Raw genomic sequence first — 17,372 nt, forward strand, 5'->3', positions numbered from 1 at the left:
CATTAAACTAACATCAAATAATATATTATGTAATTAACAAATGAACTGGGATAGAGATAGAAGGTGCAGGTTTCTGTGATATGTCGAATCGTTAAACTAACATCAAATAATGTATTATGTAATTATAATGAGATAATTTTACTTATTATAGATACGGATGCCGGACAAAATTAATTTATATTCTTTAGAAACATAAAGATCCTATCTCAACATAACATTTTCATATGTTTTTCAACTTCTAAAGCAATTAAACGAAAAAAAATCTAAGTATTAAAGTGCTTAAGTTTAAAATTCTTTATTTTCACATAAAAGTTGTAAGGTGCTGTAACTTAAATTAGTGACGGAATTTGAAAGTAAATGATTTAATTTTACTGTAATAATGCAAAACAAAATCAAGAAAGTGTAACAAATGAAATTTACATTTTCTCGCCAGTTTTTATGACCTTTCTTTGTTTTGTCTCGGGATTTAATGTCACTGTTAATGACAAAGAAAGAAAAAAATTCGAGAATGTGCAAATAGACAGATTCCGGGAGTTAAGGCAAATCATTGTGGTTACAAGTAGGAAAATAAAGACTGAGTTTTTAAACACAGTGCATGAGCTGATAGATATGGGAAGTTCCATTTCCATGCTAACTAAGGTTAGGATCGGAGTGACGCTCATCCAAACAAATAGGGTCCTTTTTTCTGTTACAACGTTTGTGTAAGCACGTCGATATAGGAACAAATAGTTTTTTTTAATTACCAAACTTCAGATTTTATTTTCGAATAATGTAATATGGCTAAATTTCAACGACGGTAGGGGGCCGAACAGTTTTTTAACGCCATTTCGAACTAAATTCTATTTCTTTTGTGCCACTAGTTTAATAAGCATTCGGTAGAAAAGCACTTTGTTACGGACTTTTCTCCACATCCAGTTAATAGTGACAAAGCACTTACAGTCTTTGTTGTACACCTGTTAAGACCAGACTAAGCATTTTGTTCTTGTGCTAGCTTTTAGCTCGATAAAACATATGACAAATGTTTTGTTACTGTCTTTGCTCCACACCCAGTCAATAAAGATCAAATACTTATTTACGGTCTTTGTTGTACACCTATTCAGAACAGACTAAACATTTTGTTATTGTGTTAGCTCCACGATATATCAAAAGAAGACAAATGTTTTGTTACTGTTTTTGCTCCCCGCTTATTCAGCACAGACTAAACACTTTACTACGGTTTTATTTCTACATCTATAAGTACAAACTAAACATTTTGTTACGGAAGTGTGCACCATTTTACAACAGGATCACACTTACATTTACAGCGTATTTAAAAACATCTGAACATTTAAAAAAAAAAGGAAAAATATATTTCCTTTAGGTTATTATAGTAGGAACACGATTTTATGTATTTTTCTGAAATGTATTTAGCTAGTTTGGTATTTATGCAACTGTCTATTAACTCGCCTCGAAAATATAAATTAAATTGATAAACGTCGAGAGACGGACAAACATTCAAAACAAAATATGTAGCCAGCTAATATCCTTGTCTTGGAAGCTTCACACTTCTTTTTTTAGAATCCCAGTTGGTTATACAGGATAAATATTCTCCGCGACTTCCACCCTCTTTATAAACTGTCTCAGTTGGCATATCTCTCTACTTCTGGACTCTTTTCAGCTCCTCTTATAAAGAAATAATAATAGAACACAAACTCTGTCGTTATGGCTGTCATGGTGCACATTTTGCTAACCCTTAGTATACGAAATGTGTGGTCCACCAGTCAACTGTGTGGCGGGTGATCTGTTTATCTCTGTCTTCGCCTCTAAGTAAAGAACGGCCAGATGTTTCAAGTGGAGAACGTATATATGCTTTAAACAAGGGAACGCGAATACTAGACGTACTGTAACACATTTACTTTATCTGTGCTTTAAACAAGGGAACGCGAATACTAGACGTATTGTAACACATTTACTTTAAAGTCATACACCCCTCAAAACCCTGCACAATGTGGACCAGTATTTACTTAGTCTTGAAACAAAAGCTGTAACTTTTGAATAGTTACAGCTAGCAGGTTTTAACGTCTTTCCTAAAACTACAAGTACATGTACAATATGTCTTGAAGGTCGTAATCAAACTCCAGGTTACAATCTTTAGAGTAAAGAACGCAGAACATTTAAGAGTCAAAGATCATGGCCATTTCGTAATAAGACTATGATTAGGAGAAAATAGGTGAATATTTGAACTTTTGATTTGTGTCTGGATGAGCAAATATATTAAATATATAATTTATATATAACCTCTACTCACAGCCTTTCGTGTAAACTGAAAGCATAACTTAAAAACACAGTTCAAGACTTAGAAGCTGGTATGAATGCTCGAGCACACAATTAATCTTAAATATAAAACTGCCATACGTCATCTGAAGACAATTATAAGATGTTGGTTGCACCACAGAAAAATAAAAAAAAAGTATAAAACAGGCTACTAAAAACGGACAACTAGCGTTGAACTAAAGGTGTTAAAAATTATACTTATTTACATATTGCTCAAGCTACAAGCGTCTTGCACAATTCATGTACTTGTTCCGAAATAACCAAATTGAAAACATCGAAACAAAGATCAATCACATTAGTCGCATGGGTTTTAACAGTAAATCAAAGACCAATAACATTAGTCGCATGGGTTTTAACAGTAAATCAAAGAAAAACAAAGATAAATAAGATTAGTCGCATGGGTTTTAACAGTAAATCAAAGACCAATAACATTAGTCGCATGGGTTTTAACAGTAAATCAAGGCCCTTCATGGCCAGGTGGTTAGGACGCTCGACTCGCAATTTGCGGGTCGCGGGTTCGCATCCTCGTCCCACCAAACAAGTTTGCCCTTTCACCCGTGGGGAGTTATAATGTGACGGTCAATCCCACTATTCGTTGGTAAAAGAGTAGCCCAAGAGTTGGCGGTGGGTGGTGATGACTAGCTGCCTTCCCTCTAGTCTTACACTGCTAAATTAGGGACGGCTAGCGCAGATAGCCCTCGTGTAGCTTTGCGCGAAATTCAAAACAAACAAACAGTAAATCAAAGAAAAACAAATATCAATAACATTAGTCTCATGGGGTTTAACAGTAAATCAAAGAAAAACAAAGATCAATAACATTAGTCGCATGGGTTTTAACAGTAAATCAAAGATTAATAACATTAGTCGCATGAGTTTTAACAGTAAATCAAAGAAAAACAAAGATCAATAACATTAGTCTCATGGGTTTTAGCGGTAAATCAAAGAAAAACAAAGATCCTTTCTTGCTCAGCAATTAAAAGATCATTAATCGACAGATGAGATATTTATCGATTTGGGTTAGTTTTAAAGCAAAGCCACTTTGGGCTATCTGCTGTGTCCACCGTAAGTAAACGAACCTCGGATTTTAGCGTTGTAAGTCCGTACTTTCCGCTGTCCACCAGGAGACTATTATTCTAAGATAAAAAGACGATAATACTAGAAACAGTTACGATAGGAAAGTTCATTTGTTTGTTCTAGAGCAAAGTCACATTGGACTATCTGCTGTGTCCACCACAAGGAATCGAACCCTGGATTTTAGCGTTGTAAGTCCATAGACTTACCGCTGTCTCCTCGGGGGGACTGTTAGAGAAGTATGATCTAATAATTTTCTATTGGCAAAAACAACGTCTTTCCCTGACTTGATTGGTTCGTCAGGAAATTTAAAATAGACCAAAATTGTTATATAATTCTACTGTTATCTTAATGGAATTACTTCAACATGATATGGTTACAAATATTCCATAAACTTCACGAAATTCAAAACAAGGAATCAATTTGCAAAAAAAAACCAAATAGACCACCATGTATATTTCTATGTGAAAACTAAGTACTATACCATACAAAACACACGATCAAAACATGCGGAAGGATCGAAAATTTGTGCTATTTCAATATCCTAGAGTTTCTGTTTGTTTGTTGGCCAAAATGTGATTAATCGATAAATTATGTATAGCTTTTCATGTTTATATGTCTATTTATTGTTAAGTACAAAGCTACACAATGGGCTATTTGTGCTGTGCCCACAAAGGGTATCGAAACCCGAATTTTAGTGTTATAAACCCAGAGACTTACCGTTGAGTTACTGGAAGGCATTTTACATAGGTATATAGTTGATCACTTTTGGGCAAACTTTCGAACTTGTGTGGTGTTATCTTACAATTTTGGCGTCAACTCAGTCACTTGACTTTCAATAATGTGTAATAACGTTAATTAATTTTGGGTTGATTTATTTCAACTAAATACTTAGTGTTAGCCTGATCTTTCATAGCCCTTTTTCGGTTCAACACTTTGGGAAGTTAACATACATTAAAGGTGGTAAGGTTGAAGATATTAGGCAAAAATCTGTAGGGACGTTAATTAATTTTGGGTTGATTTAGTTGAAGTAAGTGCTCGGTGTTATCCAAATCTTTCATAGGCCTGTTTTTTTGGTCCAACACATTAATACGCATTAACTTAAATATTGTAAATCTGTGGATATAAGTTAAAAAACTGTAGGACGTTAATTAATTTTGAGTTTATTTAACTGAAGTAAGTACTCATGTTATCCAAATCGTTCATAGGTTCTTTAGGCCCAACTTTTTTTTTACAGTTCTTATGTAATTACTTTTGTACTTTTAAAATAAACCTTTAGATAAAAAACAGATTTATTTTATATGGTGTAGGGGGGATTATAGCTATTGGTGGCTATAGTCACTAGGGTACATTTCATATGGATTACAGTTTCCTTTTGATTTGTCACATTTCTCAGATTACAGTTCCCCTTAAATATTCTATTTCGTTAATTTTCAGATCAAAATTTTCTTTAAGTCATATTTTTTTATTATATTTTCCAGGTTCGTGTTTTCCTTGAAATTATTTGTCTTGTTAAATTCTGAAGGTTTTTTTTTCTGTCAGTCAGTGCTATATTTATATTGTTACGTTTCTTTACAATCCGCAAGTGAGGGTTTTCCTTTAAATCGACTGCTTTACTATATTCTCCTTATTAGCATTTTTCTTTCACATCTCTGTTTCATTACATTTATCGGGTTAGTGTTTTCATTTATATTCTTTACTTTGATTAAATATTTTATTTAATGTTTTCTTTAAATTCTCTCTCTCTCTCTACTTTTGTTTTTGTTTTTTGTTTTAATATCCAGAGGGCCAAGCTCTCTTTAAAATTCTGATCTTTTGATGATTTACGAGTACTTGTTTTAACGATGGTATATGCCGAATAATAATAAATATAACTTTATGAACTAAACAGTTTTTAACCTTATAAATAGGCTAATTTTTGCAGTTAATGAAGAATAACATTAATCCCCGTATGTATCTTGCAAAAACCTCCAATCTTTCAGCCAGCATTGGTGTTATAGTTGTTGAACCTACGTTTTGGATATTTTCACATTATTAGTTTTAAATACGAGCTTGGAACCGAAAATGGCACAAGAAGTGTCCAGCATTTATAAGTGTTAAATGGACCTGAGAACTTTTGTTACTTTGTCTTTAACAATGTGATTTTAATGAATAACTCTGACGGAACAAATACACAAGAAACCAAATGAAAAATATCAAATCTTCTGTTGTTGTTGTTTTTTTATATATTTTCCAGTCTCCTATAAATCTTTTTATGTTTTTGCCGCATTTGCCCAGTTAGAGCTTCCTTTAAACCTTCTGCTTTGTTACACTTTTCAAGTTCCATTAAATCTTTAGTGTTGTTACGTATTTCAGATTAGAGTTCCATGAAATCTTCTATGTTGTTATATTTCCTAGATTACAGTTCCAGTAAATCTTCTGTGTTATTACATTTCCCAGATTACAGTTCCATTAAATCTTCTATGTTGTTATATTTCTCAGATTAGAGTTCCATTTAAGTCTTCTGTGTTGTTACATTTCTCAGGTTACAGATCCAATAAATCTTCTGTGTTGTTACATTTCTCGGATTAAAGTTTCCTTCAAATTTTCTATTTATTATATTTTCATATTTAGAAATTCCTTTAAATTTTCTGTTTTGATATTTTTAAGGTTAGAATTTCTTTAAATCTTTTCTTTTGTTATATTTATCAGATTAGGTTTTATTACGTTTTCCATTTATCACATTTTTTAACTTACAGGCTTTTTTTATATTATCTGTTTTGCTATTTTCAAAGATAGAATTTCTTTACACTTTTTGTTGTTTTTTCAACTTCCCAGATTTAGAACTTCCTTTACGTTTTCTGTTTATTACATTTTCAGATTAGCGTTTCCTTTAACTTTTTTGTTTCATTTCTTTTCCCAGATTCGAATTTCATTTGAATTTTTATTTTGTTACATTTTACAAGTTAGATTTTCCTTTAAGTCTTCTGTGTTGTTACATTTCTCTGCGTACAGTTTTCTTTAAATTTTCTCCTTTGTTATATTTTCCAGGATAGAACCTCCTTTAATTCTTAAGATTAGGATTTCCTATAAATCTTCTGTTTTTATATTTCTCAGAATAGAGGTTTCTTTAAATTTTCTGTCTCACTATAGTTCACAGGCTATAATTTCCTCAATTTTTTTTTGTTCTGTTAAATTTGTCATATTAGATCTTTCCTTTAAACCTTCTGTTTTGTTACACTTTTCAGGCTAGAGTTCGTCTTCATTTTTACATTTCCCAATCTAGAAATGAAATAGAAGATTAAAGGAAACACTAATCTGGAAAGATTTAAGAAAATACTAAACCAAGAAACGTAAAAAAATAGAGGATCAGAGAAAACTCTTACATGAGAATGTAACAAGATTAAATATTTAAAGGAAACTCTAATATGTTTAATGTAACAAAACAGAAGCTTTAATGGAAATATTAACCAGGTAAGCGTAACAAAATATAAAATTTACAGGAACGGCCAGCAATAAAACAAAAAAAATTAACAAGACAGAGGACTTAAAGAAAGCGGAAAACTTACCTGGAGAATGTAACCACGAGCATAATCTTCATAATTCCAGCCAAATCCATGTAACACGTGCAGGACTTCTTCGTGTTGCAGTACACTAAACAGTCGGTCGAGAGGAATTTTCAACCGGATTGGGATCGCTTGAGTTCCATATAACATCAATGATGCTATATCGAAAGCAACGCTCGGCTGGACTACCTCCACTTGGTGGCAATTATAAATATGACGGAAACCCATTTTATCCAGTGCTGCAAAAAAAGAAAAAAAGTACAGAGTTACTACTATTGTATTTTTCTTTTCGCTGAACTATATTACATAAACCAAAAGTGGTAATATAAGAAGAGGATACTATAATCTTATGTCATATGAAACGTACTTTTTTTAACGTCAATTATCTGTAAAATAAAAGATGAAAAGAAACACTCATAAAAAGAATTTACTTTCGTATCTTAAAAAAAACTATTAATTAAACAGAATAGGTCAACGGTTTTCCTTGTATATATATTTTTTCCATATTTAATTCACAGATTTTTCAAAGCAAATCAAACTTTGGCGCGAAAACACTGCATTTATTTCATTCATTTGTTATGACGATAATACACGTGTCTTATGCCTTTTGAAAACTTTGATAAATTAATATGTATTGGTGATTTTTGTTCTGTAATTCACTCGGCCTGTCTGTTTATAAGTTTTTATTTCTCCAATAGTGTTCTTTATATTTCAATCTAGAAACCATGACTAACCCAGAGAAACTAATTAGTAAAAATGGTGAGATAAAGGTTTGACGCTAGATGGTCACTAAGTAACCTTGTTTTTGTCTTGAGAAAAATAATTTTATTTGTCTGTTATTAGCTCACATACACAAGTAACTCTTTTAGTAAAAAAGAAAAGAAAAAGAAGGTGGAGCTACTCGTGTTTGAATCCATTAGAAGTTATGAGTTTACTGTCTTACAAAGAGAACCGTTTTAAAAAGTGAAGGCGTTATACGCTGTCTGGTTCTGTGGCAGTTACGTTCAGACTAATGTTATTCATGTTATATTTCTATTTAACTTTCCAATCAAATAAGTCTTGTCTTTATTAGTGCCATTAATTTTAACACTCAATCAGGTTACAGTTTACTTTGTTCTATCACGCCCTGTCAAAAAAGAACTCCACTTTTATAGAAATGTTTACAAGTTGATGGTGATGGATTACGGCTACTATTAAACGGAACGAGAAAATTGGGAGAGAAAGTAAATCCGACAGTGTCCGACGTTTTCTAATGTACATATACATGTGTACTTTGATTTCGAAAATAAATATATTCTTGAAGGGAAGATATTCAACCAGTGTGATTAGTTAAATGTGAGATTATACCGAAAAGGCAAAGGCTGCTTATTAGTGTTATAGATAAGATCAGTGGGCTTTACAGTATATTACCATTATTCAGATCAGCCATGAATGAAGCAACGAGTAATCCACAGGGGGCATGTATCTCTTCAACATAAAATTAACCGTTTATTGGCTAAGGATGCCAAAAGGTAGACAGGGAAGCGGGAGGAAAAGGGGGGACCTAAAGAAAAGCACATGAAAATTTATCATGGCAGAATGGTGACAACCGAAAGGTAGGGTACCCAGTGGTTGGAGGAATAATTAGTTCTTGCAGAAGTCGTGACCACGGAGCTGTCCTCCGGGTATCGTGATCGAACCTTTCTACCGCACCCTTCTGGAACAACTGTTGTGGCACCCATCATGCGATCGTTCCAAAGATAAGCTGGAACCAGTCAGTCCCACCTATCATGGCTTCCTTCACCAAGCAGGACTGGGACTATGTGTGGCAGACAAAAAATAAGCAACGTGTACATCGAAAACGATACACACACACACATATACATGTAAGTTGCTAGAATGGATGTAGATTTATGCGTTTGTGGAAGTCCTCACTTTACCGGCTTAGCTCCTCCACCTTTAGAACATATACACACATATAGATGTATATAAAATACATTCTTCATACGCAAAGGCCTCTTATTTGCCCCCCCCCCCAGTGGCACAACGGTATGTCTGCGGACTTCCAACGTTAAAAACCGGGATTCGATACCCGTGGTGGGCAGAGTACAGATAGCCCATCGTGTAGTTTTGTGTTTATCAAAAACCAAAACCTTATCTACTTTGTTGTTTATATGTCCGTTATTTCACAGCAACGTTCAAAAGAAAATCAATATAATACAACAGTATTTACAGAGTGCTCAATAATTTTCGTCTTATCTGGTGTGGCAAGCACGTTATATCTAATATATAAACAGTATTAATATAACCGCATTCACAAAGAGAGAAATATCTCCTTATCTTGCTGCAGAGAATCATACACGTGTCAATACGTTGCAAATCTCGATGGTAGCGACGACACGCCCACAGAAAATAATAAAATGTTGTTGTTTTTTCTGGAGTTAATTTTTTTTCTCTCTAACTTATGATACGCAGTTAAAATCCTCGTCAGATATTGTTATACTCCAATAAAGTGTGATAATTTGCTTTTTGTTATTACAGGTGTAATGGGAGCAATGATGAAAGCATGATTTATGCGTAATGTAATATTTGTAGCTTTGACCTTTCATAAAAACAGTCATCTTTAGGACACAAAAACATTTGCTGATCCATTAATTTGCAAGACATATCGTGGACAGACAGACAAACGGAAACGAAAAACAAGCATTGTTTTAACTTTGGGTTTGTTCACATGTGTTTGTAACGTTTGAACTGACACATGAATTATATGAAATCGTTACATAACAAGCGAAAACATTTTTCTCTTGCACGTGACTGACATAGCTCACATTTAATTTATTTCACAAAAATAACCTTATTTTGGTGACTGCTCGACGTAAAATGGAAAAAAAAAGAGAGATAAAACGAGTTCGGCTACGCTTAGAAATATCCCAAAACAAAGGTAAAAATTACATGCTAAACACGTGTTTAATTAAAAGAAGAAAACCTACAGTGTTTAAACTGATATTGTGAAGTCAAGCAAAGAGTTAGTTGACGTGAGAACAAAACAAACATTGAAAAAGACTGCTATTGTAAGCGCCAGTCCTTTATAGATATATTTCCACTATTTTTCAAAATTTTACATATAGGTTGACCCAAAATAAAGGGACAATGGCTTTATCGCATTCTTTTAAAAATTTGTAGAAATATGGTTTTAATAAATGTAGAGATTATATACACGAAAGCTTCTGACTTTTGACATAAAATTAGAGTATCAGTGAAAACTGTTAACATCACATCGTCATAATCTGAATCGTAAGCATATACGTAAAAATGCAGCATACTGTACTACACGGTTTAAAGAGTCGAAACCAAAGATGTATACTTCAAAAGATATAACAAGTTTCATAACGCTTGGAAGAAGAAGAAGAAAAATATATTAGAGGAATGAGTCACTCTGGTTCCATAGTTCATAGAAGTACATTACGTCATACACACTAAAGTAAGCAACTCCCAATTAGCCCAGTGGACCATAAGCAGATACTTCAGAAGTACATGCTAACCATAACTCTCATGTTCCGGAATCAGTTAAATCTTCATAAGCTTGCCTTCGTGAACAAAGAGTGAGGTATGATAATTCACAATTCATTATCTTCTTTTATAACAGCATAATATTGGAACCTAGGTGTGTGTTTTTTATATGTGTGTGTCCAAGTGTGACCTTTTTTTTTCTTACATCTCCTGCCCCCCCCCCCTAAGCAACGTATTCCACCTTCCCATCTTCAAACCTGGCTTTCGTCGGGTGAACTTACGAAGTAAAAATTACAGGGTTGAAAATGACCAGTCTTTTAAGAGGGGGGGGGGGTTCCTAGGAGAGACAGGCCTGAGACAGGTCGCTACTGCCTTCATTCTACACCCAGTATCCTAGAGCAACACTACGATAGCAAGCTGGTTGGCTCAGAATGTTAAAAGAAATGAAAGAGTACGATACTTTGTAGCTTATAGGTAATTGGTAAATATGCATTTGATTTAATATTGCAGCTTTGAATTCCACAGTATATTCCAAGTTAGATATACTTTGACTTTAAAACGTCAAGTAACGATATTCACCATCGAATATTAGCAGTATATCTAAGTACACATCTGGTTAGATCAAAGTCTTTATAGACATTTAAACTGCACGGATTTGAATTTTTTTATCAATTAAAAAAACAAAAAAAGATAATTTATTAATATAAAAGGGGCAACTATAATTTCTCTGAAGTTTCATGATTAAATTCACCTATTTTATGCTATAAAAGTGAGATATATACAGCACTAAACAAATGAATCAAGACAGATTTCCATAGATAACCCTATAACAACTTTATAGGCAGTAAGTACCTGGGATTGTATTAGCTATTGGGTATTATAATGGCAAACTAAGTAGCATTATCTACTTAGTCATACAGTGTAGAACACAACTGGTTCGGTTAATTTGGTTAGTGCGTCCGTGGGGTAAGGAAAACATGCATTATTGATATATATATATATATGTTTGTGTGTGCGCGTGAATATTAATCGTCGAGGAACACGGGGAAAGACTTCTGAATCACTTCTTTTTAGTGGCTTTAAATGAGTTTTCTTAGGTAATTAACATTCTGATCATAGCGAGTTATGTTCTTAGAGCGAAACTAAAAATCAACCTGGAAATAAGTAATGCCAATTACATACACTTTTTTATTTATAAAGATTAGAATGCATTGTTTCACCAGTTGGGCACTCTATCTGTTAACAATATTTTTGGCCATAATCCCAATAATATTGCACGAGTTTCGGGCAGCTTAGGAGAGTTAGGTTAGTTTTAAATACATATATTAAGCTATCAGTGCAAAACAATCAGTATACTAAAAGTATAACAATAAAAATTAAAATGTAAAAGTTAGAAACAAAAACGGCCTTTATTTTTCAGATTAAATAAACAAATAACTATTCTTGTACTACTAGCCCTGATGAAGCTGCAATGGCGAAACGCTGTGTGAAATAAAAAGTTTTTATATTATTATCTGGAGAGTAAAGGTAGTTTTTTTAAACTTTATTGACAAAACGTCTAAATCTCTCCAGTATGTACTATAAAATAAAAAAGAGTAAAAAGTAAAAAAAAAGTAACAGTATTCGATATATTAAATAGTATAACCAATATTACTAATAAACGTAACAATAAACAATGTGGTAAAAAAAGAGTAAAATATAAAAAAAAGTAACAGCATTCGACATATTAAATAGTATAACCAATATTACTAATGAATGTAACAATAAACAATGTAGTAAAAAAGAGTAAAAAAGTAAAAAAAAGTAACGGCATTCGATATATTAAATAGTATGACCAATATTACTAATGAACGTAACAATAAACAATGTAGTAAAAAAAGAGTAAAAAGTAAAAAAAGTAACGGCATTCGATATATTAAATAGTATAACCAATATTACTAATGAACGTAGCAATAAACGATGTAGTAAAAAAAGAGTAAAAAGTAAAAAAAGTAACAGCATTCGATATATTAAATAGTATAACCAATATTACTAATAAACGTAACAATAAACAATATAGTAAAAAGTAAAAACAAGTAACGGAATTCGATATATTAAATAGTATAACCAATATTACTAATAAACGTAACAATAAACAATGTAGTAAAAAAAGAGGAAAAAGTAAAAAAGTAACGGCATTCGATATATTAAATAGTATAACCAATATTACTAATGAACGTAGCAATAAACAATGTAGTAAAAAAAGAGTAAAAAGTAAAGTAACAACATTCGACATATTAAATAGTATAACCAATATTACTAATGAACGTAGCAATAAACAATGTAAGTAAAAAAGAGTAAAAAGTAAAGTAACAACATTCGACATATTAAATAGTATAACCAATATTACTAATGAACGTAACAATAAACAATATAGTAAAAAAGAGTAAAAAGTAAAACAGAAAGTAACAACATTCGACATATTAAATAGTATAACCAATATTACTAACGAACGTAACAATAAACAATATAGTAAAAAAGAGTAAAAAGTAACAGCATTCGATATATTAAATAGTATAACCAATATTACTAACGAACGTAACAATAAACAATATAGTAAAAAAGAGTAAAAAGTAAAACAGAAAGTAACAACATTCGACATATTAAATAGTATAACCAATATTACTAACGAACGTAACAATAAACAATATAGTATGCCTTATTTAGGAAACACAAAATTACTAGCTGTCGTAGAAGGAAGTTTATTTGAAAAACAAAACCTACTATAACATGTCTGATTTGTCTCCTATTATTCCTAACACATCTTTTGATCAATGAAACTCATTAAGCCACTACTACTGTCTTACGTTAGAGAAGAGTGAAACCTGTGACACATTTATGACAATTCATGTTACTGTTTAAACAGTCTCGAGTTAGTAGCAATAATTTCTCTATAGTAAAACTAAAAATTATTTTTTATGAATATAGAAAATGATAAATAAAAAATAAAATAATACTTGAACTTTAATTAATCTAATGTTTAATATAAACCTTGGATTTCCATCTATATGAGCTTAAATCTATAGAAGTTTTCAGAAATTGCTTGACTGTGTCCATAATCTAATGTATACTCTGCTGTGATATAGTTATTCCAGTCATTCAGTTCATGAAAACATTACGTGCCTCATTCTTCTGGTATTAGCCCTAATCGAAGATCTCACCTAAAATAGCACTATTATAAAAACAACAACAAAACTTATTTGTGACAATTACCAGTAATTATTTTTATTGTTAAAGTACACCCCAAAACTCACAAATCAACGGTTTTTCTAGTTAATGTACAATTTTTTCTAAGAATTGTTTGTTTGTAATTAAGCACAAAGCTACACAATGGGCTGTCTGTGCTCTGCACACCACGGGTATCGAAACCTGGATTCTAGCGTTGTAAGTCCGCAGACATACCGCTGTGCCACTGGGGGGGGGGCATTTCTAAGAATAACTTATAATCTGATATTTGCAACAGTTATCATTACAGTAATTATTAATCAACAAACATTCTAGAATAAATCATATACTGGTGTGGGAACCAAAAAATGAAGACCTGATTCTGAAATTTTTATTTTTTTTTCCAAACACGAATAGTGATTTTCATAACAAATAGATACATGTACTCCCCCTTCAGGTACGATACACCCTACCGGAGCTGAGGCAACGTTATTAATAAAATGGACTTAGCGTTCTTATCACATAACAGCACAAAGTTATTAATTCATGATTCAATCTTCTCAATTTTTCATTATATAAGTAACGCTCTCTGGCGGTAAAAGGTTCTCAGACTAATTTAACATATGCAAAGTTGTACTAAAACTGAATTTTAAATGTGAAATTAATAAGAGTGAAGAATGCAAAGTTATCAAAGCAATATAAATGGTTACAAATGGTGTCTGCAATTTAAATAGCAAAGATTTATAAACATAATTAGTTGGCATGGGAATTAAAACATGGTATCATTATTGAAAGGCAAAACTAAGAAATGATAACTGTTTTCGGCAGACATAACACGTGACATTCGACATCAACTAACGAGATTCACGACACATTAAAAATCAGATCTAAAACATTTCTACTAAGCAATGGACTGTCAGTTGCATTCACACCGGATTCACATACTTCATCAGTTGAAAGTCAGTCCTGACAGGTCATTAAGTATGTCAGCAAGTTACAGTTATACAAGAGTGGGTTCATTAACTTGTAAATTGCTTTTTTTTTTAGTTTTGATCTAAATCGGTAGCTCATTTTGATAAAAAGCTATTGAAATAACGTCATTAACTCCACCAGTGAATCAGAAACGAACCAACATAATAATCAACAATAGCTTCATATCTGGCCTACACTGTCGGTTACAGGTAAAGTCTGACATAACACTAACCCTATCAGTAGATCCCTAAAGAACTAGCAATTTTATCAACAGTAAGTTCACACCTGACACAAAATGTTTGCAGTGATAGAGCCTTCACACTTAGCAGGCCTAAACTAAATCCACATTGTGACCATCAGCAGCAAGTCGTCATTAGGACTGGATTCATTATTACAGTTTACCACTGATTTATTACCAGTTTCATAATCACTCCAGATACCCTTCACTTTATTCCCCATCACATACTCTATTCAAGTCTGGAGTCAGTCCCATTTTAAGCTGACCGAAACACTGTTCTGTGGTTTTATATACGTATGTTGTTACAGCATAAGATGTAAGAATAAGCCGATCTCCACATTTACACACACACATGCACATCAAAGTTAACTAAGAAATGCATTTGTCTGCATAGTATTCTATAATTGGTAGAAATTAGGGTAGATCGTCATCTCAAACTCAAGTGTCGGAACTTTCACAATTTTATAGACATACACATACAAATACTCGTATGTATAAAAATTACACATGTATAACTACTTTGCGGCGACGGCCAACACAGGTTTCTAAAACAATGGCGCCTTCACTGTTCTAAGAGCAGAACTAACTACCACTAATGTCTTGTGCTTCCCCCTGTCGGCACTCTTCCAAATGTCTCTGGACTTGTCGAAAAGTTGTTATTTTCTTTCATAAATAACCAAACTAGTCAGTAATAAAAGTCAGACCAGTCATTCTCGGACCTATAACAAGCTCTCTACACCTGCAAGAACTTTAATTGCTTGGTGGAAATGATATGCAGCTAAGTTAAGCCTGCCCTTGTCGGCCGGACATGGTGTCTGATGAGCACCATATAATGTCTTACAGATACCATGCAAGGAAAAAAAAAAAGTTTTGAGGAGAGTTAATTATCTTTGCTCGCTGAGAAGCTTAAACGACTTCAAGACCTCCAACATAAGATTGACAGTCGACCAGAGCATGGAAGGTTCTTACGTATGTAAAAAGCTTGGAGCCGGCAAGAAGCAATGACACGGCATTCCTGCATATATAATGAGAATCTGACTGTAAAAGAAATAACTGCCTCACTGTCTTTCATTAATTAGACAAACGCAACACTGCAAAGCTTGGTAAAAGAAAGAAGCCGTTTCGAGAGTATGAAGATTTACAGATTAAAATTTATATGTTTAAAAATGTTATTCTATTCGTTCAATTTTGGTATAACGCATGAAAACAACATGAATTTATTTGTCCAATGTTTGAGATGAAAAATGCAAATAAATAACAGACAACTGACACAATGACCTAAAGAGGTTTATCTTTTCTTGTTAAGCACAACGCAATGGGATACCCGTGTCGTGCTCACCGAAGGGATCGAACTCCAAATTATAGCGTTCTAAGCCATACACCTCACCACCGGAAAGACTATAAGTAGGAAGTACCAGGACAACTAAAAACATTAAATGACTTAGTATCACGAAGAAAAAAAAAGAGAAAACTATTATTAACACATTTCGTTTGTTTGTAATTAAGCACAAAGCTACACAATGTGCCATCTGTGCTCTGCCCACCACGAGTATCGAAACCCGGTTTCTAGCGTTGTAAGTCCGTAGACATACCACTGTGCCACTGGGGGCAACGCATGTCGTATATATATATATATATATTATTGATAATTATAAAGGAAAAGTTTGAAATCGATTGACGAAAAAGTGCTTTTATACTAAGAAGAGATATTAAACGTAAGAACGGAAACCTTCTGGGAAAAATAAACACCCCCAGAAAAACGTTTACATTTTGCATTCATGTTGCCAAAAGACGAGAAGTTGTAGAGTTTAAAGTAATTATCCTCATGATGGCTCTTGTTACTTTCACAAAAAGTATCTCACACGACTGGGAAACCGAGTATCATAATAACACGAAAGATCGTACTGTTTACCGACAGACTTTCATTAATTTATGGTTTGATATTGTTGTTTTCGTCGTAATAAGGCCACACAAAGGGCTATTTGCATTATGTCCATCGTGAGAAATCGAACCTTGGATTTTAACGTCGTAAGTCCGTAAGCTTACCGTTGACCCACCGAAGGTCTTTATGGTTATAGGTGCGATGTGTATAATTGAATCAATGAGTGTTGTGTTAGAACGGAGCAGTTTCTTTAAATACTGACAAAGTAAAAATATTATGTCAATAACTGACAAAGTAAAAATATTATGTCAGTAAATTTTATTCATATTTTTGTAACTTAACAATGTTAAATTTTGTGAAAATAACGAACGCTTAGAGCCGCAATGAAATGCTGTTTCGGTGTGAAAACAAACCAAAACAACGTCAATGCTTAGAGTAAAAAAAATAAATAAAAAAGGATTTGAAATAAAGATTACGGTTTGACAGAACTGTTAATAATAATAATAATAATATGTGCAAATCACTGTCAGAAAATATACTGAATTACCAATTACATGGAATACGTTAACTTCATATATATATAAAGCCATTCTAAAAAATATATGAAGTTTGTTTTGAAATTTTCGTACAAAGCTACAAAATGCCCTATCTTCACAAA

The 17,372-nt window shown here is 32.7% G+C and overlaps 1 protein-coding gene across 4 annotated transcripts in view; it reads right to left on the bottom strand.

Moving 5' to 3' along the window:
• LOC106468549 (zinc finger protein basonuclin-2-like) overlaps positions 1 to 17,372 on the bottom strand; it is a 228,904-nt gene that overhangs the window by 9,910 nt on the left and 201,622 nt on the right. For all 4 annotated transcript variants that reach the window (XM_022397582.1, XM_022397578.1, XM_022397590.1 and 1 more), the window contains one exon: positions 6,933 to 7,168. In XM_022397582.1, the coding sequence (XP_022253290.1) occupies positions 6,933 to 7,168 (236 nt within the window). The remainder of the gene's footprint in view (positions 1 to 6,932; positions 7,169 to 17,372) is intronic.

Source organism: Limulus polyphemus, unplaced genomic scaffold (assembly GCF_000517525.1).
Source record: "Limulus polyphemus unplaced genomic scaffold, Limulus_polyphemus-2.1.2 Scaffold89, whole genome shotgun sequence".
Classification (NCBI taxonomy): Eukaryota; Metazoa; Arthropoda; class Merostomata; order Xiphosura; family Limulidae; genus Limulus; species Limulus polyphemus.